The sequence below is a fragment of the Trachypithecus francoisi genome, unplaced genomic scaffold, assembly GCF_009764315.1.
Source record: "Trachypithecus francoisi isolate TF-2019V2 unplaced genomic scaffold, Tfra_2.0 Lachesis_group8, whole genome shotgun sequence".
Taxonomy (NCBI): Eukaryota; Metazoa; Chordata; class Mammalia; order Primates; family Cercopithecidae; genus Trachypithecus; species Trachypithecus francoisi.
In genome coordinates, this window is record NW_022681473.1 from 67,538,779 (window position 1) to 67,565,666 (window position 26,888).

General features: G+C 51.3%; 1 protein-coding gene across 2 annotated transcripts; it reads right to left on the reverse strand.

Annotated features, from left to right (window-relative positions):
* Positions 1–7,756: 7,756 nt before the first annotated feature.
* Positions 7,757–26,206, reverse strand: LRRC32 (leucine rich repeat containing 32). Of its 2 annotated transcripts, none has more exons than XM_033204834.1 (3): positions 25,879–26,206; positions 21,188–21,275; positions 7,757–16,828 (listed from the first exon to the last, which is right to left on the reverse strand). In XM_033204834.1, the coding sequence occupies exons 2-3, from the start codon at positions 21,269–21,271 to the stop codon at positions 14,924–14,926; spliced, it is 1,989 nt and encodes a 662-aa protein (XP_033060725.1). In that variant the 5' UTR covers positions 21,272–21,275; positions 25,879–26,206; the 3' UTR covers positions 7,757–14,923. The 2 variants fall into 2 exon arrangements, with proteins under 2 accessions (XP_033060725.1, XP_033060726.1); XM_033204835.1 differs by lacking the exon at positions 25,879–26,206 and adding an exon at positions 25,028–25,315.
* Positions 26,207–26,888: the final 682 nt, after the last annotated feature.

A 26,888-nucleotide genomic window follows, 5' to 3' on the forward strand; every position in this document is an offset into this window, starting at 1 on the left:
ACGCTCCCACATACCTTGCCCTATGTATATCTTCCATCTGGCTGCTCTTCTGTATCTTTTCTAACATCCTTTATAATAAATGGGTAAATGTAAGTAAAGTATTTCCCTGAGTTCCACGATCTGTTCCAGTAGACTAATTAAACCTAAGGAGGACATCTTGGGAACCCTGATTTACAGCTGACTGCTCAGAAGCATACGTCACAACCTGGGACTTGTGATCCGCATCTGAAGTGGGGTGGAGCAATGTGGATCTGACGCTACCTCCAGGTAGATAGTGTCAGGATAGCATTGAATCATAGGATGCCCAGATGGTGCCCGCTGGAGAAAATTGGTGGTTGGTGGGAAGAAATGCTACATGTTTTGGTGACCAGAAACGAAGTGTTCTATGGTGAGTGTGAGAGTAGCAAAAATTCTGGTTTTTCTTATCTCTTGAAAAATGGTATTCTCACCAAAAAGGCAGAACCTGACAGAGAAACTATCAGACAAAACCAAAATAAAAACAGTCTACGAAATAATTGGCCCAGAGTCATCAAAAATGTCAATGTCATAAGAGACAATAATATACTGAAGAACTGTGCTGGATAAAAGGGAACTAAAGAGACATGGCAGCCAAGATCTTAGATCCAGTACTGGATCACAGGTGAAGATTGCTACAAAGCATGTTATTGGGGGCATTTTGTGAAATTTGGATCTAGCCTAAGGATTATATGACGGTATTATATTAATGTTAAATTTCCTGAATTTGATAACTATATTGTAGTTATGTAAGATAATATATATATTTTTTAGAAAATACATGTTAAAATGTTTGGGGGTAATGATGTATGCAACTTACTCTAAAATGGTTAAGAAAAAAATGTGTGTATAAAGAGAAAGTGACAAAGCAAAATGTTAACAATCACTAACAGCTGGTGAATGTGGATAAAGGGTATACATGGGTGTTCTTTGTACTATTCTTGCAATTCTTCTGCAAGCTTAAAGGACTGTTATCCAAAATATATAAAGAGCTCTTAAAACTCAACAACAAGAAAATAATCCATTTTATAATGGGCAGAAGACTTGAACAGACACCCCACCAAAGAAGATATACAGATGACACATAAGCACATAAAAAATGCTCAACGCCATACATCGTTAGAGTTGCAAATTAAAACAACAAAGAGATATCTAAACGCCTGATAGAATGGCCAAAATGCAAAACACTGACAACACTAAAGGCTGGCAAGGATGTGCAGCAACAGGAACTCTCATTCATTGCTGGTGGGAATGCAAAATGGCACAGTCACTTTTGAAGACAGTTTGGCAGGTTTGTGTGTGTGTGCAAAACTAAACATACTCTTATTCTTTGATCTAGCAATTGCACTCCGTGGTATTTACCCAGATTAGCTGAAAACTTACGTTCACACAAAATCCTGCACACAGATGTTTATAGCAGCTTTATTCACAATTGCCAAAACTTGGAAGCAATCAAGATGTCCTTCAGTAGGTGAAAGGATAAATTATGGCACATTCAAACAACGAAATGTTATTCAGCACTCAAAAGCAGCTATCAAGGAAAGAAAAGACATGGAGGAAACTCAGATGTATGTTACTAAGTGAAAGAAGCCAGTCTGAGAATGTACATACTGAACAACTGCAACTATATGACATTCTAGGAAAGGCAGAACTATGGCAAAAGTAAAAAGATCAATCATTGCCAGAGGTTAGAGGGGAGTGGAATAATTAGGCAGAGCACAGAGGATTTTTAGGTCAGTGAAACTATTCTGTACCATGCTATAATGATGAGTACATGTCATTATCGATTTGTCAAAATTCATAGAATGTACAACACCAAGAGTGAACCCTAATGTAAACTATGGATTCCAGATGATAGTGATGCATCCATGTAGGTTAATTGATTGTAACAAATGTTCTACTCTTCTGCAGGATGTTGATGGTGGGGAGGTTGTGGTTGTGTGGAAGTAGGTGGGTGTGGGAACTCTGTACGTTCTGTTCAGTTTTGCTGTGAACCTAAACCTGCTCTAAAAATTGAAGCCTATTTTAAAAACACAAAACTTTAGCCTCTTACTACACTCCCATTAAATGGATTAAAGAAAAAAATAACAATACTAAGTGTTGGTGAGGATGTGGAGCAACTGGAACTCTTACACATTGCTGATGGGAGTTAAATATTGGACAATGACTTTGGAAAACAGTTTGTCAGTGTCTTTGAAAGTGAAACATACACCTGCCTAGTGACCTAACACTCCCACTCCTAGATATTTCCCCAAGAGAAACAAAAACATTTGTTTACACAAAAATCTGTATATGAATTTTTATAGCATTTTTATTTATAATTGTCAAAACCTAGAAACAACCCAAATGTTCTTTAGTAGGTGAATGGTTAGACATCCTGTGGTACATCCATTCAATGGAATACTACTCAGTGATAGGAAGGAACTTCCAGTACTTTCAAAAACGTGCATGAATCCCAAGTCTATTGAACTACGTGAAAGAGCCCAGACTCAAAAGGCTACATATTGTGTGATTTCATTTATATGACTTTCTGGAAAAGGCAAAACTATATCCAAAACTAAACCCTATCTCTTTAGGGTGAGAGAAAGGATTTATATCTTGATTGTGGTGGTAGTTACATAACTTTATGTGTTTTTCAAAACTCATAGAAGAGAACATTATTAAGGGTGAATTTTACCATGTGTAAATTATACCTCAGCTAAGCCAACAAATCAACTTGAGTTTCCCCTAGAGCTCTGTGAGCTCAGAGACCTGCAGTGAGGAATGGGAGCCTTGCTTGTCTCTCCCATTATCTATTCTGCTTCTTTGAATTGGGCTCCAGGTTGAGAGGGGTATGGGGGAGATATAGGCAAGCACAAGGTCAGATCTGAATGGAGTTATTGTAACTTGATGTTAGACTCCCCTAGGTGTCCGATGCCCAAACTCTGGCCCTTGTTTTAAAGGGACAAATATTTTTTGGGTTGTGGGCAGGCTTCTTTGTTGATCTCCTCCAGCTAGTTCCTGGGCTTGGGTGACATATCCCCCAAGACCACCTGTGCCTGTCCCCTTCACTCTGGCTGAGGGTCCTTCTGTAGGGGTCCCCTTCTCCTGGAGGGCAGACTTCTTTGGGCAGGGATCTTTCATGATGACTGACACTTGGATACCTTGCACTGTTTCTGGTTGGTAGCACAGGAAACATTTCTCTCTTTTGCACCCTGCAAGCACTGGCTGCTCCCACGGCAGCCCCCACCCCTCATGCTACCACCAGGGACAGCTCCCATCAGCCTTTTCTCTTCAGACTTTTCCAGGGGAGAGGTGGGTCAGGTTCTGTTTCCCCCAAGCTCCAGGGAAGCCCCATTCTCTTGGCTTGAGTTATGTGGGGTGAGGCACAGCACTGAGGTGATTCTCCCCATGGAAAGCCCCTGCATCCATCCTGCTCTCCCGGGTCAGTGCCTGCTCTGAGGCTGTATGAGGGCATCATAATCTGCCCAAGTCCTGATGGATTGTGTCTGGTGCTGCTTTTGAGGCTCTAGGGATACAGCAGCAATTCTGAGGCAGGAAAGTCCCATTTCACATCCTACTACACATAAATATTATGTTATTTTAACAAAACTGGGATTTTACTACATATATCACCATTTTATAACCTGCTTTTTCACTTCATACTACGTTTTGAGCATCTTTCCACATCAGTAGACTGCTACATTCATATCATTTTAAATGATTGATCAATATCACTTATATAAATGTACTAAAACTTATATCCATCCCCAATTGTTGGCTGTTTTAGATCATTTCTAATTTTAGATTATTATTAATAATGTGATGTTTGGGGTGAATCTATGTGAAGCTGATGAAAGGACCCCATTTGCATGAGTCCCTTTCAAATGCCTGGGAGTAATCTGGCAATTTTATATTCATAATTTTGTATTCTTTGTGTTATAGGGGCTCCCTAAATTGTCTAAACTTCAGGCTCCACAAGAACTGGATGTGTCCTTGGCTATGACAAACGTCTTCACACTCAATTTTTTTTCTTTTTTCTTTTGGCTACATCTTTATTTCCTGAGGATAAACTCCTAGAAACAGAATTGCTAGATTAAAGCAGATGCACATTTTTAAGATTCTTGGAACATATTGCCAAAGGACCCTCCAGAATAGGTGATTTCATTTATACTCCCACCCTGCCTTGAATGAGAACACCCACAACTGGGACGGTTTCTAAGGGATTGTGTTTCCTTGTTATTGTGATTTGGTTGTAGCTGACATTCCCACCTTTTCCCGAAAGTAGAGGTTTTGATCTGTTATCCACGGGATCTGTGGGTAGAATTCTTGGGGTCTGTGAACTTGGTTGAGAAAAAATTACATCTTTATTTTCATCATTAGCTTCTCATTGAAATGCAATCATTCTTTCCATCTTGAATGTAGACCACGAATCCCCATGTATTTACAGTACAAATGACTTTAGCAGTCCCATAACCAACAGAAATCACACGTTTTCATGCCTTGTTACAGATCTCTCAGAACATCATTTATGCTCATCGGTGCTTCAAAATTACGGTAGTTATTAGACCTGCCACTAGATCTTGTTGTGTAATGTGCTCATAAAGAACATGTATTCCTAAATCACAATTTATTTTTTAATATTTTGGTAAGCACAGTCAATAGAATTGCTTTCCTTTATAATCATGTGTATTTTTTATTTTATGAATTTTAAAACCTTATTCTGAAAAGAGGTCCTTAGGCTTCACCAGACTGCCAAGGCATAATGAAGTTCAGCACCCTTAATCAACTCACATATCTTTAAAACTTACTGAAGGAAAGTAATTAAGCTTTCATGAACCCCTCCCTGGAGCCAGGCCTTGGGGTACATGCTGGGGATACAGAAGGGACAGGTTGACCTCCTGCTTTTGAGGAGCTCACAGTCTAGGTGGGACATGCAATTTCACAGCTCCTGCCACTCATTGTCCTGTGGGCTGAGGGCCCAGTTTCTCAGATCTTTCAGGATTTTAAGAAAAATTAGACATCCAGATTTTTATATGTTCCCATATAAAACAACTCTTACAATTTTTAAATGTTGGCAACTAATCAAAATTTTTATAAACCACTGTGTGGGCCAAATAAATCATGTCTGAAGGCTAAATCTGGCCCAAATGGTACCAGTTTTCAACCTTTGCCCTAGGAAAGCTGAATTCCAGTGAGGGTGGGACAAATTCATTCTGTGGAACAAAGCAGCAGAGAACCTGAGCACCCCCACCCATACCCTACTCTGCTCCTTGTAAACCAGGGAAACAGGGAACTGGAGTCTTGGCTTTGAGAAGAGAGGAAATGAGAGAAGAAACTCTATTGTGGGCAGTGGGATTCCCTGTAACCTGGGTGCAAGCCAGGTGAGGAGAGACATGGCTGGAGGTAGATGCTACTGTAGTGAGAGTGTCAAGGGAATTGTGGGAACAATGAGGCAATTAAATTATTGTATATCTAGAAAACCTCAGAGCCTCTAGCAAATAAGATAAAATAGAATAACTGCAAAATAAAAATCCTATTTGAATTATTAAGAAAAAATGATGTTATTAGATATAAGATAAATGTACAAAAACCAATTGTTTTTCTTATTTTTGACAATAAATGCATAGGAATGGAAAGAGAAAAAAATATTCCCATTATGATATTGACAAAAACTATATTTAGAAATAAATTTAACAGGAAAGACATAGGGCCTCTATGAAGAAAGGTATACAATCTTGTAGCAAGATAGAACACAGGATCGGAGGCCAGGCGTGGTGGCTCACGCCTGTAATTCCAGCACTTTGGGAGACTGAGGCGGGTGGATCACTTGAGGTCAGGAGTTCGAGACCAGTCTGGCCAACATGGCAAAACCCCATCTCTACTAAAAATACAAAAATTAGCCAGGTGTGGTGGCGCATGCCTGTAGTTTCAGCTACTCAGGAGGCCGAGGGAGGAGAATCACTTGAACCCAGGAAGCGGAGGTTGCAGTGAGCTGAGATTGTGCCACTGCACTCCAGCCTATGTGACAGAGCAAGACTCTGTCTCAAAAACAACACAAAAAGAGAACACAAGATCTGAACAAATGAAAAGATACACCATACTCTTGGATGGGAAGACTTAATATAGAAATGTTAAACCTTCCAAAATCAATTCCAAACACAGTGTGATGATCTTGATGTTTATACGAAGGAATAAATTCCTGAGAATAGCCAAAAAGATATGAAAAATAGTAACGGTACCAAATGACTTGTGTTGCAGGTATCAGAACCAACTTTAAAACCAGTCATTAGAGTAATGGTATAGGAACAGAGAAATAGATCAGTGAAAAAAATAAGAAATCAAGAAATAGATCTCAAATATATATCAGAATTTAATATCTGACAGAGTAACCTTTTAATTATTTAATAAGCAATGCTTTCACAATTACTATTCATTTTGAGGCAAGTAAAATTGGATGATTATTCAACTTCAAAATAAAAAACACATCTCAGGTTGGCTGGGCATGGTGGCTCACACCTGTAATCCTAGCACTTTGGGAGGCTAAGGCACGAGGATCCCTTGAGCCCAGGAGTTCAAGACCATCCTGGGCAACATAGGGAGACTCTCTCTCTATTTTAAAAAAAATCAACATCTCAGGTTATGTAAAGATTTAAATGTAAAATAAAAAGTAAGATAACAAATTTTGGGTTTTTTTTTTTTTCTTTTGAGACAGAGTTTTGCTCTTGTCGTCCAGGTTGGAATGCAGTGGCACCATCTCGGCTCACTACCAACCTCTGCCTCCTGAGTTTAAGCTATTCTGCCTCAGATTCCCGAGTAACCGGGATTACAGTCATGCACCACCAGGCTTGGCTAATTTTTTTTGTATTTTTAGTAGAGATGGGGTCTCACCATGCTGGCCAGGCTGGTCATGCACTACTGACCTCAGGTGATCTGCCCACCTCGGCCTTCCAAAGTGCTGGGATTACACATGTGAGCCATTGTACCTAGCCAACATAACAAATTTTACAAGAAAAATTGGGAGACTAGGCCGGGCGCGGTGGCTCAAGCCTGTAATCCCAGCACTTTGGGAGGCCGAGACGGGCGGATCACGAGTCAGGAGATCGAGACCATCCTGGCTAACCCGGTGAAACCCCGTCTCTACTAAAAAATACAAAAAACTAGCCAGGCGAGGTGGTGGGCGCCTGCAGTCCCAGCTACTCGGGAGGCTGAGGCAGGAGAATGGCGTAAACCCAGGAGGCGGAGCTTGCAGTGAGCTGAGTTCTGGCCACTGCACTCCAGCTTGGGCGACAGAGTGAGACTCCGTCTCAAAAAAAAAAATTAGGAGACTATATGAGCAACCGGAGTGAAACTTAATAAAATTAAGAAGTGATTAAGGAAAAGTGAGACCTTGGAAAACATTGTAGGCCAAAAGATACATAGGCAGGGTCAATAGACAAGCGAGTTATGGAAATGTGAGACAAAGTTTAAGATCTACAACATACAATAAGGATTTATAAATTAATTAGAAAGCGTTAACTCAGTAGAAAAATGGGCAAAGGATAAAAATGGGCAATTCACAGAAGAGTTCATCCAAATGGCAAAAAAAAAAAACAAAAACAAAAACAAACGAAAAGCTGCTCAGCTACAGCAGTAGGAAAATGCAATTTAAAGTAACAGTGACGGATCATTTTATACCCACAGCTAAAACCTGCATTTCTGGCAGGGAAACACAGGAAAAGATACTTTCATATGTTGTTTGTGGAAATGTGAAACATTACTGTTTTTTTGAAATGCAAACTTTATTAAAAGTATATATAATATACATTTAAAATGTGTAGAATATATATCTCTCCACTGATTTACTTCTAGGTATTCATTCCACAAGAACACAAACCTTAGAGAGTACAGGCATATGAATAGAATTTTTTGCCTCATGTTTATAGTTGAAGAAAAGATAAAGCTATCGTTCACCAATAGGAGAATGACTGAATAAATTATGGAATACTCACACTATGGAATACAATGTAATCTCAAAAATGATTTGAAACTTATATCAGTTTATTTGGGGGGATTTCCTTGAAGTACTATTGAATAAAAAAAGTGAAATGCAAGAGAGTATAATAGAATATCGTCCCACTTTTATAAAATAACATTTAAAATCTCTAATACATGCATATGTGTGTTTGCATACAATTTAAATGTGTCTGTCAGTGATTACTCAATTAAGGAGAAAACATACAGGAGGATGGATACAATGGGTTATCTGGGATCAAAGGGGAGGGTGGTACAAGCTGACATGAGCAGTGTGCAAAGTGAGGAGGGAAACATTTTTGGCTCATCCTCCACCAAATAAAATAAAATAAAATAAAAAAGCAGGGGCCTTTGGAATTGGACTCCCTCACCCTGTAGCCTAGCTAGTCCCCTGCCCCCAGAATGCTTGACATCCTTCCCACCACCCTATACATGGCCTTCTGTGTTTTTTCCATGATGCTAGAATGGGGCAGTCAAGTCACTGAGGGACAGGGAGGGTCCAGGGGTGGGGAGCTGCTTTCAGTGCATGAGAAAGGACCTCAGGGTCCAGAGTTCAGGCTGCACTCTCCCCAGGCAGCTTGGCAAATTCATGAGAGTGAGGAGACGAGGCCATGGGAAGTATTAATTCACTTGCTCTCTCAACTGAGGTCCTCCTCCTTCCATCTTAGCTGACAGGTCATGTCCTCAGAGACGATTCTTCTGAGTCCCACCCCTCAATGATCTCGCCCTTCACTCCCTTTCATAGCACTCACTACAATTTGCCATCGTTTTTGTTTGTGTGTGTTTAATGTATGTTTCCCCATAAGCGCCCCAACAGGAGGAACGCTGCCTGTGCAGCACCCAGTATGAGATGTGGCGGGGTTCCGGAAACGCTGGCTGCTTTCAGTCATTTGCTCACTCACTCTCTCCTTCACTGACTCAATCTTTTATGCATTTCTTTCTTCATTTTGTCCCTTGTTCACTCCAGAAACATGCTATTGGTCCATGCTTTTTCCCGATCTGACTCTTCTGCTTTCTAGGGTGGCTTTTTCAGAGAAGGCGGGAGTGGGGACAGGATGGTAGAATTCTGGGAATGCATCCACAACTTGGGAGGGCCTAGCTGGGTGAGTTGGAAACTCTCCAGGGAAGGAGGGAAGATTCCAAAAGGCTGGAAGTCCTGAGCAGAAGGTGCTGAATGAGGAGAGAGGAGAAAGTGATGTGGTGGAGGCTGGGCCAGGGACACCCCTCTACTCCCAGGCATGCCCTGGCTCTTCTTGCTGCCAGGCCTTGGGTCCTGCCATTTGTTCTGCCTGGAAAGCCTCTTCCCATCTCCACGTGTTGAAATCCTACCCTTCCTTGCAGAGCCAGCCCAGATGTCCTCGAAGTCTTGCCTCACTCCTCCAGCTGGAAGGGCTGCTCCCTGCTACAAACAAACTTCCCTAGCACAAGATCTGGACCTCCCTCAAGGCGCTCACCACTTCCTGGCTTGGGTTGTGGTGTTGGCCCCTCTCTCCACCCCATAGGCAGAGGCTCTTCCAACTGTTCCCTGTATCCTGCAGGGCCTAGGGCCCAGCACAGAGCAGATGCCCAAGCTACTCTGGCTGAACGAATGAGCAGTGATGAGTTTGGGGGTAGGCGGGCGATGATTATGACCCCATTTTACAGATGCAGAAATAGAGGCGCAGCTAAGTGACGGACTTGGCCTTGGTCCCACAGTGAAGAAGCAGCAGAACCTAGACTCAGGCCAGTGTTTCTGGTCCCAGAGGCCGGGCTCTTTCCAGGGCAGCTTGGTGGGAGGTGAGGTAGGGTGGGGCGGAATGAGACTGGGTCCTGGGAACCAGCGGGCCAGGGAGAGCTGCAGTTCGGACGGCCAAGTTCAGGGAAAGCGCAGCTGGGGAGGAGCCAAGGTATTTATTATGCTTGGTCTCCAGTTCCAAACAGAGCTGATGGATGGAGCTGCTCCAGTTCCTATAAACAGCTCGGGCCTCCCTCCCCCCGCCCTCCTCATTCTTAGCCACCACAGCCCAACTGTTTCCAGTGCGATAGGGGTGGGGGTGGGGGGAGATGACCAAGAAGAGAAGAATGGGAGACGAGGAGGAGCAAAGGAGGGGGGAAGACAAAGATAAGACAGGGTCCTAGAGGCCTGAGGAAGCTGCAAGGAACGGAGGGTGGTCAGAGAGGATTCTTTGCCCTCCCACTGGCCCCTGCTGCCGTGGGCGGCCCACAGTCTGCATTCCCCTGTCCTCTCTGTGTCCCCTGGGTCTGTTCAAAAAGCCTCCTCCTCGCCACATTCTCTGAGGGCTTGTCTCAACTCCACAAGCTTCTGAGTCCTGGAGGACAGGGGCCATTCACTCAGAAAACCTTTTCTGAGCTGGCTTTAGTCTGTGTTGGCTCACAGGCCCTGGGGACAGATAGGACTCCGGGTAGGACCTCCCCCCAGGAACTCCTGGCCCGGTGGGTGGGTCAGGCAGACACCCAATGCTGAGGGCAGCCCAGGCCTGTGGGCAGCTGGAGGAGAGAAATCCAGACAGTCTTCCCAGAGAAGGTGATGGAGGTGATACAGGTGAGGGTGGTGAAGGAGATTGTGCAGGTGGGTCTGGGGTGAGCTGGTTCCGGCAGAGGAGGTGGGAGAGGCGGAGGAGGCAGTGCTGCCTAATGGTTAAGACTGCTGGCTCCAGAGTGGGACAGCCTGGATTCAAGTCTCATCACTGGAGCTCAGTTCTCTAAAATGAGGATGATAACAGTAGAAATCTCTTCAAAGATTGTCAGAATTAAACACGACAATGCACATCCAGTGCTCAGCATGCCCTAAAGTGCTCAACGATGGCCATCTCTGAGCATGTTGTGAGAGGTGGCGGGAAAGAGATGGGTCTCATGGGCCCAGTGAGCTGCCTGAAGGACAGGGGCACAGAACACAGACGGTGGGTCCCAGATCCTGGAGGATGTGGCCAGCCTGTGGGTCTGAGAGGGTGAGTTGCTGGCGCGTCCCGGGACCCGTTCCTGGTGGAATGCCACACCAGTGCATGGAACCCCGGGAGTTGGGCCCTGCACCTCAGGCTCACTGTGACCTGGGGGTGGCAGGGCCTCCCCTCTCCCTGCAAGCTGAGAGCTCAAGAAGCTGGATGCTCTGATGACCTAGTTGGCAGCTGTGTCCATGTTTGGCTGAAAACAGGAATTTCTGCCTCACTGGGGGTCTTGGCCAGGTGAGCAAACTCCCCTGTTTGTCAGGAAAAGGGGTCAGGGACCTGGTGGGCTCCCTGCTGGAGCAGAGGCCCGCAGACCCTGGGCTGAGGTCAGCCTAAGCTCTTGCCTTCCCCTTAGGCCTTAATGGAGCACCTACTGTGTGCCAGAGGGTGGGGCTCTCTCCTCTCTCCCCCAGCCCTACCCCATGAAATAGGCGTTTAGAATTTCCCTTTGCAGACTGGGAGCCAGGAGCAGGAATGGGGAGGTGAGAGGGCACGGACCAGAGAAATGGAAGAATCTCCAGAAGGCAGAGCTGCCAACCCTGGGTCCAGGGGCTGCCAGGCCAAGGGGAGGGGTCCAGGGTGCCTGGGGGTGGGGAGGAAAAGCATCACTGAGTGGGAGCTTTCGGGAGAGGCAGTCAGGGAAGGGAAGGGCACAGGCACAGTGCCAGGCTGCTGACAGGGGGAAGTGGAAGGTGTGAGGCCAGAGGAACAAGCACCCCCTGCTCTGCGTGCTCTGCCCTGGCCTGTCATGCCTCTCAGTGCTCCCCTACCCAGGTGAGGCTGCTTCTGTCCCACACCCCACATTCACCCTCCAACTCCAAGCCAGGAACCAGGTATGGTTTTCTTCCAAGTTCAACCTTGATCTGCAGCCTGGCTGATCACTGAATTCTCCAGTCCATGGGGACCTTTAGCCCTCTACCTAGGGAGGCCTCTGGGTACCAGAGTTGGACTTTCAGGAGGGATGGGGCTGGAGACAGAGATGTGGGCCATCAGAGCAATGGGGTGTTTCAGCAATGAGGCCACGGTGTTCCCAAGGGAAAAGGGCCTAGGCTGGAGCCCTGGCTATCACCACTTACAGCTGGCTTGAGGAAGATGAGCAAAGACCCTGAAAAGGAGTGGCCTGGGAGGGAGGAGACGGCTTCCTGTGTGGCATCACAGCTGTGGGGAGAGCATGCCCAGCAGGCGTATGGGTGGGGGGGCCTGCTGCACAGGGCCTAGGGAGAGGAGGTCTGAAAAGTGTGCTGAGTTTGGCAAAGGATACCCTTGACGCTGGTAGCAAGGGCAGCATGGAGCTGGGAGGGGCTGAAGGCAGCTCCAGGTGGGTTGAGAACGGGAGGGGCGGGAAGGGAAGCAACTTGACCAAGAAGCTGGTCTGTGAAGAGCGGGAGGAGGAAGGGGAAAATGGCTGAGGAGCTTCTCACTGTTTTTAAGATGGGCAAGACTTGAGTCCAGCTGAAGTCTGAGAGGAAGATGTAAATAGAGAGGGAGAAGCTGGAGGCAGAAGAGAGCATGACAGGGCAAGGGAGAGAGGACGGGGCTGGGGACCCTGAGGAGGAGGGGCAGTGCAGCCTCTGAGAGAGGGCACAGGGGGCTGAGCACAGAGAAGGGGAGGGGCCTGTAGCTGTAGCAGGAAGGAAACGAACAGAAGCCCCCAGCCTCTCAGCCCTGGGGTGGGGAGCATGCTCACCTGTCGAGTGTGGGGCGACAGAGGTGTAGGAGGGGCCGTGCTAGTGGCTGCGGCTCCAAGGTCCAGGGTGGTGCTGACCCAGAGCCTCAGTGTCCCCAGGGATTTGCCATGAGGATTGAATGACCATCATGGGATTGAGAGGCAGGGTTCAAGTGGATGCGATGAAGCGGGTTGCAAAGAGGAGGCTGGCGGCCACACTGCTTCTCCAAAATTAGTTTTTAATACACTCAGGTAGGTTATACAAAGAGTTGGTCCCGAGGCCTGGGCTGCGGCCTGGGTCCTGGGAATTGACAGCAGCACTGTGTAGTGTTTTCAAAGATCAGGCGTGGGGACCCACACCTTGGCCTCCAGGCCTAAGGAAGGGTGTCACCTGCAGTAGCACCTGTGGTTGTGATCCCAACCAGGATTGGGTCTGCCTGGGTGCTCCACCCATCACCAGGGCCTAGCCCTGGCTCTGCCCATTGACTCTCCCTTAACTTCCTCTGGGCCTCGGTGTTCTCCCCTGTAAAATGGGGTGGAGAGAGTGGCATTTTCATTTTCTCGCACATTACTGAGCCCACATCATGAGCCAGACTGTGGGCCAAGCACAGGTAAGATGATGAAGACAGCAACACAAGGTCTTGAGTTGGTCCTAGCGTGTCCATTCTTCCCAGACGGCTCATGACTCCATGCTATGAGGGACAGGGGGTTATCTGGGTGAGCCTTTCTACCTATTTTTCGAAGAGGGAAAAAAAAAATCCTTGCATGATGAGGCGCAGAAAGGAAGTTTGGAGCCAGCATTATCTTGTGATGTGACAGCCAAGAGAGGACATCACTCTGGTCCAACCCCCAATCTCACCCCCCAAATAGGGCTCTCTCTTTTTTCCCCAGAGGCTCTGTATAGCTCTCCACAAGTTTCATTCTCTTCCTAAGCCTCAGTTTCCCCATCTGTGCAATGGGGAGGTTGGATTCAATAGTCTCAAACTCCAGGCTCTGCTCAATAGAGGAAAAGGGAATGAGAGCATGCAGGAGCACAGAGAGAACAGGAGAACCCACACCAGGGTGGAAAGGATGGAAGGAGGGAAACTAAGGCAGAGAAGGAGGAGAGCGCCTGCAGCTCCCTGCCTGGGAGAGAGGAGAGAGCAGGTGTGCATAGCACAGGGTACTTCCAGACCCTGCTCGGGCTATGTGGGGCCACTTCCTATCACTTAACGGCCTGCAGCCCCTGCAGTGGCAAAGATCAGGCCCTGGAGACAGAAGGATGAGGGTTTGAATCTCACCTAAGGCATTAGTTAGCTGGGGCCCTGGAAGGAGATTTGCAGAACTTCAGTTTCCTCTTTTATAAAATAGGGATAAAATACCAACCTCCAAGGGTTGTCATATAGGGGCAGACACAAGGCTTGGATTCACATCCACATCGCCAAGCTGGGTGCAAAACAGAACCAGATATCTAAGGTTTTAGCTCCTGGCTCAGCAGCCAAGGTGGGGCTGTGATGGAGAAGGGCTGGGCAGGGACGGCGCTTAGAGCAGTACTGGGGTCAGGCTGTGTAACATGAGAGTGCCAGGCAGGGAGACGGCCTGTCCAGAGCAGGAGACGGAATGGTCCAGTGCCAGGCTGGACCCCTTAACCAGACTCTGTTGGAGCCGCCACGGCCCGCCTAACAGCACCAGATCCAAGACACACTCGTATGGCTCCAATTCTCTCTTCCGGTCATAAGCTTTTCATTTTCAGAGAGACTGAAAATCATTATCAGAAGATGTGACAGTCTGCTTGGAAATGTTTCAGACAAATCCTACCAGGCTTGGCCCTCTCTCACCCTGGCATAGCTGGGGCAGGACTCTTCGCATCGAACCAGCGGGGCCTGCCGAGCTCTGGAGCCCTGGGCTTTCACATCTCAGGCCCTAAGCACACTGCGTGGTCACCACGCGGCTCTGTAGCACTCCCTCCTCCCAGACTGGGAGATTCTTCAGGGCGGGAGCGTATCTCATTTCCCAGCATTCCCAGTGCCCAGAGCAGGGTGTGGCACAAAGTAGATGCTCAGTGAAGATTTGTTGATCTGATAGGTCACCATTATTCCCTGCTGTCCCTGAAACCGCCCAACTTCTGGCTTCCACAGCTGGACCCAAAGTGCAGCCCGGGAAGGGGGTCACCCGCTGATGCAGCAGGTGGCAGAGAAAGGTGTCCCGGGTTGCAATTTGGAGACCAGAGTTCTGGGATCCTGGGTCACTGTGTGACCTTGAGTCAGTCCTCACTCTTCTCTGTACCTCAGACTCCCCCATTGACCTAGAGTGTCTCCCAGCTTCTTTAGGCTTTATACTGTTGGTTAAACTTCTGCCGGCGGATGCAGCAGCATGTGGCCAGCGTGGTGAGGAGGACGGCAGAGACCAGTATGAAGGTGAGGATGATGATGAGGTTGATGTTCTTGAGCCCCCCCTTCTCACAGTCCTCGGGACGCACATGGCTCAGGGACACCTCCTCCTGGGAGCTGAAGCGGCAGATCAGGTCCTGGGTGGCGTCCACGTCCACACGGCCCTGGTGCAGCTGGGCTGCCAGCCAGCCATTGCCACAGCAGCTGAGTGGATTCCCCTGCAGGTAGAGGCGCCGGAGGCTGGTCTCCAGGCCACCCATGGCACTGCCTGGCAGGAGGCTGAAGCTGTTGTTTCGCAGGTCCAGCACCTCCAGTGACACAGCCTGTGTCCAGGCGGGAAGGTGGCTCAGGCGGTTCTCGGCAAGATTGAGCCGCTTGAGGCAGATGAAGCAGGGCAGGTCCACCTGCAGGACCGTCAACCCATTGCCCTGCAGTGCCAGGACTTCCAAGGAGGCCTCCAGGCCTGTCAAGGCCCCCGTGGCCACCTCCAGCCCAGGGTTGGAAGAAAGGTCCAGCTCAGTCAGTGGGGTATGGAGGAAGGCCCCTGCCCTGAGCAGCTCTATCTCATTATCCACCAGGCTCAGGCTGTGGAGGGAGGCGATGCCAGAGAAGGCCACACAGCTGGCAGGGCCAGGCTCATTCGGCCCCCCACAGGGGCTGACCCGATTCCCCTGCAGGTTAAGCCGCTGCAGGCTGGCCAGGTTGGCAAAGGTGTATGGAGGCAGGTCCCGCAGGGCATTGCCCTGTAGGAGCAGCGTCCGCAAGGACCCCAGGGCTCTGGCGCCCAGTTCCAGTGTCTCCAGGGCATTGTGGCTTAAGTCAAGGAGCATCAGGCAGGGCAGGGAGCCTGAGCGCCGGGCCTCAAAGGTCCGCAAGCAGTTTCTGCTGAGGTTCAGGAAGCACAAGGAGGTCAGGTGCTCAAGAAAGCTGTCGGGGATGAGTTCAATCTCATTGTAGCTCAAATCCAGATTCAAGAGCTGGGAAAGGGGGTGGACGCTGGCATTCCCATTGGGGGTTGAGAAGGGCAGGGCTGACCAGCCCTCGGAAGGCGCGTGGATGCCCTTGCTGTCCTGGGGTGGCCCTGTGGGGAGCCGGATGAGGTTGTTGGACAAGTTCAGGTAGATGAGTCTCGGGAGCGCGGCCAGGTCGGGGAAATGGAGCAGTTTGTTCTCCCGCAGGTCAAGCCAGGTGAGCTGGAACTCAGCCTGGGGCTGGGAGGCCGTCTGAAAGGCCTCAATGCTGTTGCAGCTCAGGTCCAGCACCCGCAGCTGCTGAAGGCTGAAGTCGGAGATGCAGGTGAGGGAATTCCTGGAGAGGTTGAGATGGGTCAGGCGGGGCAGGCCCTCGAAGGCGCCGTCCTCGATGTCCATCAGCACGTTGCTATGCAGGTCAAGTTGCTCCAGCGCAGGCATGTCCTGGAAGGTGTGGCGGGTGAGGCGAGTCAGACTGTTCTCCGCCAGTGAGAGGGTATGCAGGCTGGGTGCCTCCCCTAGCAGCCGCTCCAGCAGGCCGCTGTACAGGCTGTTCCCAGACAGGTCTAGGGAGGTCACGCGTGGCAGGGGGCCCAGACCACCGGCACTCAGCGCAGTGGCCATCGCCAGCCGGTTGTGAGCTAGGCTGAGGTGCTCCAGGTGGGTCAGGGCCTGGAAGGCTCCTGGCTGGAGGAAGCTGATCTCATTGGTGCTCAGGTCCAGGTGACGAAGTGCCGTGTAGAAGCCCAGGGGTGAGGCCAGGATACTCCGCAGCTGGTTCCCAGAGAGATCAAGGGTCTCAGTGTCCGGCGGGAGCACCAAGGGGACCTGGAGCAGGCCCAGACCCTGGCACGAGACCTTCTTGTCCACCTGGGGAGGGGCAGGGTGGGGAGACAGCTGGCATAAGTGGGCGCCGTAGGGGATGAAACCAGACACGTTTATCCAGGAACCCTGCCTGGCTGGGAACCCTTCTCCCATGGACTCCCAGAATGCTCAACTTTCCCCACCGCAGCCTGATCACCCCATGCCTGGATGACCCATCCGGCTCCCTGCCCCATCTCCGGCACCCAGCACAGTGCTGGGCATTAAGGAAGGAACTCGATGAAGTTTCTACGGGTGGACAGACGGAGAGATGACAGACAGAGAGAAGGACAGATAAACTAACAAAGAAACCTTGTACTTATTATTACCCCTCCTACAGGAAACAGCGATATATCCCACAGAGTGACCCCAAGCCAGTGAGCAGCAGGGCACAGCAGGGACCCAAGGCTCCTGGTTCTATGTCCTGGGTCCTCTCTACGGGCGCAGGGAGTTAAATTTCCAGGGGTAGGATGGGAATTTCTCCACTTTGGGAGAAATGTTTCCAAAAGGGAAAACTGTAATTTGTGCTCGGCCATCAGTTTTTATCTTGGCCTCCCGGCCTCAGACCTCATTCAGGCTCTCGTGTCGTGGGCAGAACCTGGGTCCCGGGGCCTGCCTTCCTTGTGGATGCTTCCCAGATGTGGCCTCCTCTCTGTTGCTGTTACGTGCTAGGGGGTGGCTTTCTTCCCAGGCCGGGTCAGGGGACTAGGCCCCTGGAGGTGGGAAGGGGCAGGGAAAAGATGGCCAGAGCCAAATCCACAGTCTTTGGTGACGAGACCATGTTTGTGCTGTGCCACCTCCAGGAAGTCACATAACCACTGTTTTCTTACGTCCTTCCCCAGCAGCCACTCAACATTTGACATCTTCGTTAATACTTTCAGGCCTGTGGTCCCATTGGTCTTTACCACAGCCTGTGCATCTGATACGATCACCCCATTTACAGATATCTAGGCTCAGAGAGGGGAAGGGAGGTGCCAGGATTGCCCAGCTGGTGAGAAGCAGGGCTGGGATTTGAATCCAGGTTTTTTTTAACAACCAAAGGCCCCACTCTTGTTCTTCCACAGATGTGCCTTCTGGGACCAAAATTCTTTCTGTGCAAATGCAGGTCTCCCTTTTCTCCTCCAGGCCTCCAGGAACCCCAGCCTTTCCCAGAAAAGAGTCTGACTTCCACAGTCAGCGGGTTCAGGCTCACCGCCCCCAGCTTCTGTCTCCACTGACCCATTCTGGCCCATTCACTGCTAAATGCCTGACAACTGCTCAAAAGCTCCACTCTGACTATGAGGCAGCTTGGCTTAAACTTCTCCATGGTGAAGTCCAGGACCCTCAGCAGGGCCTTCGAGGCTGTTTGTAGCCCCTGCCAACCTGTCCCCCCCTCCCACCCCAGCCCACATGCAGTGACCACAGCTGACCACTGCCCATCATGCCCTCCCACACCCACTGCTGAGCCTCCTCCCTGAGCTGGATATGCCACCCCCAACCAGATCCACATGTGAACTCTTCATGTTGAGCTTCAGGGCCTCCTCCAACAGCGAGCCCTCCCTCACCATGCTTCCTCTCAGAGCTTTGCCCCACTGAATTGTGGCTGTTTGTGTGGGGACCTGCTAGACAGCGAGCTCAGAGCAAACAGGGACTGGTTTGGTGGATGTGGATGCCTTGGACCTGACTAGCAAGTCAATTTTTCCTAATGACTGAGTCCCAGGCATCATCAGTTTAGTAAAGGTCTGAGGCACTGCATCAATCACTTCTCTGGGAAGAAAGAAAATGGATGACTGATGTTTTCAGAATCTAGTCAAAGACAGCTAGAGCAAGAAGAGTTCAGCTCACCCACTTCCCAGATGGGAACACTGAGGCCTGAAGATGGCAGTGACTTGCATGAATTCACAGTGAGCCAGTGGCTGAGCTGGTAGGGAAGGAACACAAGCAGGCGTGTTCCTCTCCTGGTCCAGCTCTGCGCTTCCTCCTGAGAGCCCCAAGGTGAGCAGGCGGAGGAAGAGACCTGCCCAGCCTCAGGCCTCTGTGTGGCTCTTCCTACTCCATGCAGCACAACGACTCCATGTAGCCTCCAAGGGAGGCAGCTTCACAGGGGCCTCAGGAGGCCCAGGGATGCCCCGGCAGTTGGGCACTTGTGAGAACCTGAAACCTGCCTGGCTGCCTTGCCCATCCTTGCCCTTCCTCCCTCACAACCTCTCTGCCTGCAGGGGCCACTAAACATAGCCTCCTCCTCACAGCCCTTACCCCCTGGGGCATTCCTTACTTAAAGCAGAAATAACCAAATGACCTGTGATGGAGCCCCAGCTGTGTCAGGCTTCGTGCTGAGTGCAGAGGCCCCTACCCCATTAAATCTTCCCAGGCATTGTTCATCCTGCTCCTATTGTACCTCTAACGAAACTGAGGCTAAGGGGAGTGGGCTGCCCAAGATCAGACAGGCAGGGGCTCAAAACTCCCATGTGCAAATTCCTTTTCCTATTGGTGCCAGCCAAGTTCTGACCACTGGGCCCTCAGCTGGTCCGCACAGCAAAGAGCACCAGGGACCCACTTACTGAGTGTTACAGTGTGGGGGGCCACTCTGCGGTGCCCCACGTGTTACCCCTGGGCAAGTGCAGAGGCCTACTGCCTCTGGATAGGCAAAGGCTCCCTGGGGCACTAGCCCCTGAGACTTGATCCAGGACACAAAGTTTGCCAAGCCCACAGCCCAAGTCTTCCTCTCCATTCAGGGGCCCAAGACCCCTGCTCTGGAAGCCCAGGGGGCCTGCCGGTGGACGGGGCTGCACTGGGATGCCCAGCTCTCCAGTCCAGTCCAGGAAAGAGCCTGAAGTCCAGGATGGTGCTCAGAGCTCCACTTCCAGGGTCTCCATGCCTCCTTCAGCTCTGAGCTCCCAGCATGGCCTGGCTTACAGTGGGAGGGAATTGGAGGAATTGGCCCTTGGCCAGAGTTTAGAGCTCCCACCCACTGTTCTGGGCTATCAGGACACCATTGCCCAGCTTCCTTTTTGTAAAACAAAGACTTGCCATCCAACTCCATTTCACCACCTGATCATGGGAGGAAAGCAGAGTAGGGAGAGGCACCAGGCAGTGAACAGTGGCAAAGGCAGCTGGGTTCGAATCCTGTAGGTCCCTGGTGGGTGACACGTCTTCCCCTTCCCCTCCCGTGTGTATTATCCCCATGCTGGTTCAGAAAGTGCTTTCCTATCTCTTATCTCATTTCCCCAGACTTTAAAACTCACTCGCTTCCCCTCTGCCTGTTGGGTGGTTAAGGTCTTTCCCCTCTGAACCTCATCTCCCTGAGGTAGAATGTGCATTTGTATTTGGTGACGTCTGAGGCCTTCTCTGCCTGTAATTCTGGGCTCCGGGAATCTTAGAAGGGCTCTGAAGAGCAAGAAAGGTGGTGGCAACAGGAGACATTGCACCCCCAGGGAAGGGCTGCGGGCAGGCAGCTGCCGGCACTTCCTGCCTCCTGAAGCAGCTGCCGGTTCTGTGTCATAAGCTTCTTCGAGTCTCAGGTCCAAGAGGGGCTTCCGGAGGCCCTGCCCTTTCCCCAGCCAGGCTCTGGTCTCAGTGACTGCCCGGCCTTACAAGTGGACCTAGGTGTTCTCTTTGCCCTGTATCTCATAGAGTCACAAGAACTTTAGGGCTAGTTTCCCTGGCTTGGGACAGGAAAAAGGAATAGAAGCAAATCAGACTTGGTCCTTGCCCTAGGGAAGTTCATGGCCTGGCAGGTGAGACAGGCTTAGACCCTTTCACCAACCCCCACCACGTGCTCAGTCTTCTCTGTATTGAGACAGAGGGAAGCCTGGGGACCTCAGGAACCCAGAGGAAGGTGTGATCAGACTAGGCCAGCCTGGGAGGGGCTTGGGGAGGCTTCCTGGAGATGGCAGCATTTGACCTGGGCAGTAAGGAGTGAGAGGCACCCCAGTGGGCAGTCCCAAGTCAAGGAGCCCAGTTAGGAAGGGGATTTGTCCCCAGGAGGGATGAGCACAGAGGAGCCCCTCCCAGCTGACCTACCCCAAATTCCCCACACATATATACATTCTAGATCCTCTAGCTGGACCTACTGCTCTGTGGGGACAGCTTGGGGGAATACAGTGTAATATCAGCCTCACTGTTCCCAGCTGAATGACCTTGGAAAAGTCATAACCCCTCCAAGCCTCAGTCTCCTCCTTTGCAAAATGAGAATAATGGTGCTTCCCTGGCAGGATTGTTGGGTAAGCAAGATGTTTAAACATTCTAGTAGGTGCTTATTAAATGCAAGGTACATTCCCTTTCCTCTCCTGACTCTTCTAACTTCTGGCTTCTGGGGCTGGGGCACTAGCACACCCTAGGGCAGAGAGGTGGGGGTGGCCCTCACCCTGTCTGGGCAGAGCATCTTACCATCTTACATGGCACTTTGTCTTGGCGTTGTGCAGCCAGGCCTAGGGTCAGCAGGGCCAGGAGCAGCAGGATCTGGGGGCTCATGGCTCTGTGTAGGGCGGAGAGGAAAGGGGAACACTGTAAGACCACTGGCTCCTTCCCACTGCCAGCCCCCACTCCCACCCATTCTGTGCCTGCCCTCGGAACCCCAGAGCATGGCTGGAGCTGGAGTAAAGGTGGTTTGAGCAGGGGAGAGCCGCGTGGGAAATGGGCCTGCAGCCCATCATAGTAGGCCTCTCACCCAGGCCAAGGAGCCGCCCGTTACCCAGGGGAAGCAAGAGTTTTAAAGCAGCAGGTGACTTGGCCCGATGGGAGTTTTCAAAAGACCCCACCGGGGGGGAAGATAGCCCGGAGGGGATGCACAGAAGGCTGACAGACCCTAAGGGTTACCCTAGGCCATGCTCAGGGCCAGGGACTGGGGGCATGGGGATGTAGAGGGGGTTTGGAGGGTGAGCCTCTGACTACATTTCCACCCAGGCCACACAAGTCCTCCATACCAGCTCCTCAGTCCCCATATGGAACTCCTCGTTTTCTGCCCACTCCCCCACCTTTATTTTGCCCTTTTCCTTTTGATTCTCTGATTCTCGAGCCCTTGCCATTGTTCAAGGCTTGGGCCCGGACCTTGACAGGAAGCCCCACAGGAGGCCTGGCTGCCCCAGCACTGCTCTGCGGACTTCCCCAGGAGCAGCCTGGCAGGCCCTGTACTTTCACTGAAGCCACACTCTGGCCTCCTGGGCCAGCCCTTCCTTCTGAGAGCAGCCAGGGGTGGGGCTAAGGGGACTGCACAGGCCCTCAGCAGGGTCAAATCCCAGTGCTGCTGGAGGCTCACTCACCCCCTCACTAAGGACATCGGCCAAGTGCTAGGGATATACAAATCCACCCATGAATTTCATTCATTCATTCACACCTTTACTGAATACCTCCTCACCATGGCTCTGTGCTGGGAACCGGGAACTCAAAAAACAAATGAACACAAAAAAGAAGTGACAGTGATACAGAGAGTCTTAAAGAGGGACACAGAAAGCCTTCCAAGAGCACCAGGCGCAGAGTCACCCACATCCGACTGCTCCCTCTTGTCTCCTCTACCTTTCTGCTGTGTGACCTTACAAGTCGCTTCACCTCTCTGAGCCTCAGTCTCCTCATTTGAGGTTAATGGCAGCCATGCCAAGTTTTGTTGAGAATCAAACGAGATGCCACTAACAGAGCCCCCATTATGCACTAGGCCCTCTTCTCGGCACTTTCTAGGCGTGAACTCATTCCATCCTCACAAAAATTCAGTGACTTGGTTCCATGATCATTTTACAGAAGGGAAAAAGAAAGCTCAGAGAGCTTAGGTACTACACCCGAGGTCACGCGGTGAACAAGCCACTGGCCCAGGCAAGTCTGGATCCTGGGTCTGTGCCCTCCAAATTCACACTCTCAGGCCTCCCACAGTGGGTGCTCCCTGAGTGAGTGCTGAACCGCGATTTTGAAGGATGCTGCAGGAGAAAAGGCATTTACAGGGCTTTTGAGGGCAGCGTCTTTGACTGTTGGAACCCACTAGTGATGAGCTTTGGATGAAGATGACTGCTGTGAATCCCATCTCGCTTGAAGGCATACAGACCACAGCCGGACCCGTGAACCCTATTCCCTGGCTCCCCTCAGGGCCACAGGCGCTGCCCCTGCAGCTGCTCTGCTCTCACCTGCATTACAGGTTGTGCTTTCACAGGAAACTTTGTTCTGCTGTTTAAAAAGCAGAACGCCACCGCCCGTTAAAAAGTTAGCATATTCAGAACTGAGTGAAAACCCCTTTGCAGGGCCTTCCAGGCCCTTGGGGAGCATGCCCTGCCCGGCCAGCTCTTCCCTCCAGCCTCCTTCCCCGGTGTCCCCTCTCATGTTCTGGATTCTGGATATCTCATATTTCTATCAGTTCCCTGAGCAGATTTTCCCTGCCCCAAACCTTCACTTCCTCCCCTCTCCTCTTCTGCTAAAGACCTCCTCATCCTTGGGGTCCCAGCTTAGATGGGCCAAGAGGTCTTCTTTGGTTCCCCAAGTCTGGGCTACGTCCTCCAGTCCTCCCAGAGCCCCTGAGCTTCCAGTGAGCACAGCACCAAGCCCTCCGTGGCTACTGTGCCCCACCCCCTCCCATGGGAAGTGCCCCTAGAGAGGGGCTCACCGTCCTGAGATGCATCTCACAGCACACAGCAGGTCAGCGGCGGCACAGAGAACTGACACCAGGAGTCTTGGTGACCTGGGGTTGTTAGTGACAGCAGTTCTCCTTGGCTCTCCCTTCACCTCCCTGCCACATTCCCTTCCCCTATTTGTGCCATCAGTGGGCTCTGACTGCTCTCCCTGAAACAGAGACCGCAGATCTTTCTACTTCCCTCTTGTCACTGCCACAGACTGAGATGCCACACCAATCCTGGCCTTACTCACAACACCCTGACCCCTTATAATCTGTCCTATACCTAGCAGCCAGAGTGATAAAATCATCTGTCAGACCCTAAACCTCTACTGTTTGAAAATCTCCAAGAAAATCCAGGCCATCCACAGTCTCCTCTCTGACTCCTGTCCATTTTCCCTTCCCTCACTAAATTCCAGCTTTCTTGCTGTTCCTTCAACACAGCAAATTCCTTCCTGCCTCAGGGCCTTTGCTCCTGCGGTTTCCTCTCCCTGAATGCTCTTCCTCAGCTTCTCACACATGTCATTGTTTTCCCACATTTATCATTTCCTCATCATTTATTTCTTATCATGTGGGAACAGGGGCCTACTAAGTAGGTGCTCACTAAAGACTAGTGAACAAGTGGCAAAGTCGGGGCAGAAGCTCAGCTGCAGTGGACTGAGTGGAGAGTGCCAGGTGAGGACAAGGAAGGGTCCTAGGCCCTTATTTCCCCTCCCTCTGCCAAACCCCACTCTATCCCCAAGGTGGCCCTGTGTACATCCCAAAGGGACCGTCCCTGCAGCACATGGGCACTCTGTCCTGGCATCTGATGGGAAGGGCCCCTCAGCTGTGGGCCCTCCTCAGTGGTGCCCAAGACTACTCTCTCTCAAAAAGGAGGACGGTGTCACTTAGACCCAGGCTTGCATCCAAAGCCCACCACTCACCAGCTCTGCTCCCTAGGGTAAGTCCCTTCATTTCTTGGTGCCCCAGTGTCCTGTTGCAGGGTAGGCAGCTGGGTTCCAGTTCTGCCACTGGCCAACCCCAACTATTGTGATGATCCAGCAAAGAACGGTGGCAAAGGTGCCCTGTGTCCTCACTGTCCTTCCCAGCTGCCACAGTGACCCTCGCAGGGCTGAGCATCCCAGGTGAGGTGTGCTCAGTGGGGAGGCCCCAAGCCTGCAGACAAGTGGCCTGGGCAAGAGGAGGCAGAAAAGTGCCAAAGAATGTGTGTGTGTGTGTGTGTGTGTGTGTGTGTGTGAGAGAGAGAGAGAGAGAGAGAGACAGACAGACAGACAGAGAAGAGAGCAGGGGTAAGAGAGCAGGGGTACAGGGGGCAATGACTACTATCACAATAAGCCCACCCCTACATTTAAGGATGTTAGTCTTCTAAGCACTTGACCTATATCACCTCATTTAATTCTCACAATCACCTATTGAGGCAATTACTGTAATTCCCATTTTACAGTTGAGAAAACAGGTTCTGAAAAGTGAAGTGACTTACCCCCAGAGTCACCCAGCTCATAAGGGCTTTGGAGCTGGGATTTATCCAGTTCTACATGACCTGAGTACTGTGTTTTCTCCAGCACATGCTGAGCTCACTCCCCCTATAGAATTGTCTTCTTTTGCCCATGAAGAAAAGGAGGCTCAGAGAGGTGACTTACCTAAAGTCACACAAGGAGCAAATAGCAGGGTCAGGATCAGAATCCAGTTCATCTGCCTCCAAAGCAAATGTTTCCACTATACCGGAGCAAGGTCTCCTTCCCTAAGCCCTGCCAACGACCCCTCACATGCAGGAGCAGGGTAGACTAGCTCACAGTCTGGGCTCTGAGGTCCTCTCTCCCTCCTCTCGGCCTCAGCTGACTTACTGGCAGAGTGGGGTCCTGGGAGAGCTGCTGCGGACGTTCCTGTCAAGCAGTGAATCACTAAGGGCAAGCCTCGTTCTGGAGACATGTGCATCCCACGGGGGAATTAGACCTTAACCCAAAGGAATGTGGCTGTGATGGCGGAATTTCAGGCAGCTCGGGGTGGGGGTGGGGGTCCCTCACATCTTACCAGCCATGAAGAAGGCTGGCTTCAGAGCCCCTTGCAGAGCGGTAGGTGCCTCCCACCCCACTACGAGAAATGGGCAGGCCATCTAGTGCTGTGGGATGGGCAGCCCCACGCCTGGCCGGGATCGGAACGTTGCAGGAAACGTGAATTCAAATTCCGGTCTGCCCTTGCCTAGCTGTGTGTTCCTGGGCAAGTCTGGTCTTCAGGCCTTTGTTTTCCCAGCTGTCAAATGGGAACGTCGGCCTCACCCCTTTGCGGGAAAGATCCGCGGAGACAGGAGCCTTGGGGGCCTCCCAGGGACCGAGGGAGGGTCAGCCCCAGCCCCACGAGCGCAGTGGGGACGGCGGGAAAGGAGGGTTTGGGGGGCGTCTCGCGGGACCAGACCCCGCCCTGCGCTCGCGAGGGGCGCGCAACAGTGCGCCCCTCGAGGGCTGGCCAGCCTCGCCCGCCTGGCGGCTCCTACCTGGCTCAGCGCGGCCGCAGTTCCTCTCCCGGGCAGTCTCGGCACATTTTGCGCAAACCCGCCCCCGGGTCCCACCCCGCGCCAGACCCCGGGGTCACGGCCCGAGGAGGCGCAGGCCGCTCAGCTGCCCCACCGGAGCCCCCGCGCTCCGGCTGCAATTTAAATACCTCTCCCGCCGGCCCGCCACGCCACGCCCCCCTCCGGCGAGGCCGCGGGGTCCTAGCGCCTGGCCCCGTGCCTCGGTTTATCCCGAGCTGGCGGAGGCGGACTGGGGCGGAGCGGCGAAGCATCTTCACCACCCTGGGACCTCGGCCGGGAAGGGGCGGGGACCCAGAGGGGTGAGATGAGAGGGCGGGAGGGAGAGGGGTCGCAGAGGAAGCGCCGTGGGAGCTAGGCCCGTCCCGGTGGCCGCCGCACGTGCAGTTCGCGGCCCCGCGGGGTCCGGAGGGGGGCGCGGTGGCTCTAGGAGCCGCAGGTCCACAGAGGAAATCCGGCCTGGCCCCGATTTCCCAGCTGCTGGCGCCGCCACACTTAACGCGGGGGCAAACAGGCTAGGTGACGGCGGGGCTGAATGCGGAAGGAAATGACCCTTCTCTGGCCCTGGGGCGGCCGCGAAGGGGGTTCCCCGCACCAAGCCGTCCGCTCTGGTGGGTCCTGGCAGGTCACTTTTCCTCTCCGAACTGTGCTCCAGCGTCTAGACCCGTACTCCTCCGTCATGTGCGGGGTCCTTCAACAGCCTGTGAAATAGCACCATCAAAGTCCTCAGCTTTTGGACGGAGAAACTGAGGCTAGGGCGGGGGCAGTGTGTACACATGAAAACCAATTGTCTGAAACTATTAAGGTCCCTATTTATAGTTGGGGAAACTGAGGCTCAGAAAGGTTAAGTGGCATGTCCAAAGTCACACAGCTTATAAGAATCAGGGATTTGAGCCCAGTCTGCCCATAAAGCTAAGTCTGCTTCAGTTTGGGCATTATCTTGGCCGATTTTTTAAAGTATTGTGCAAATATAG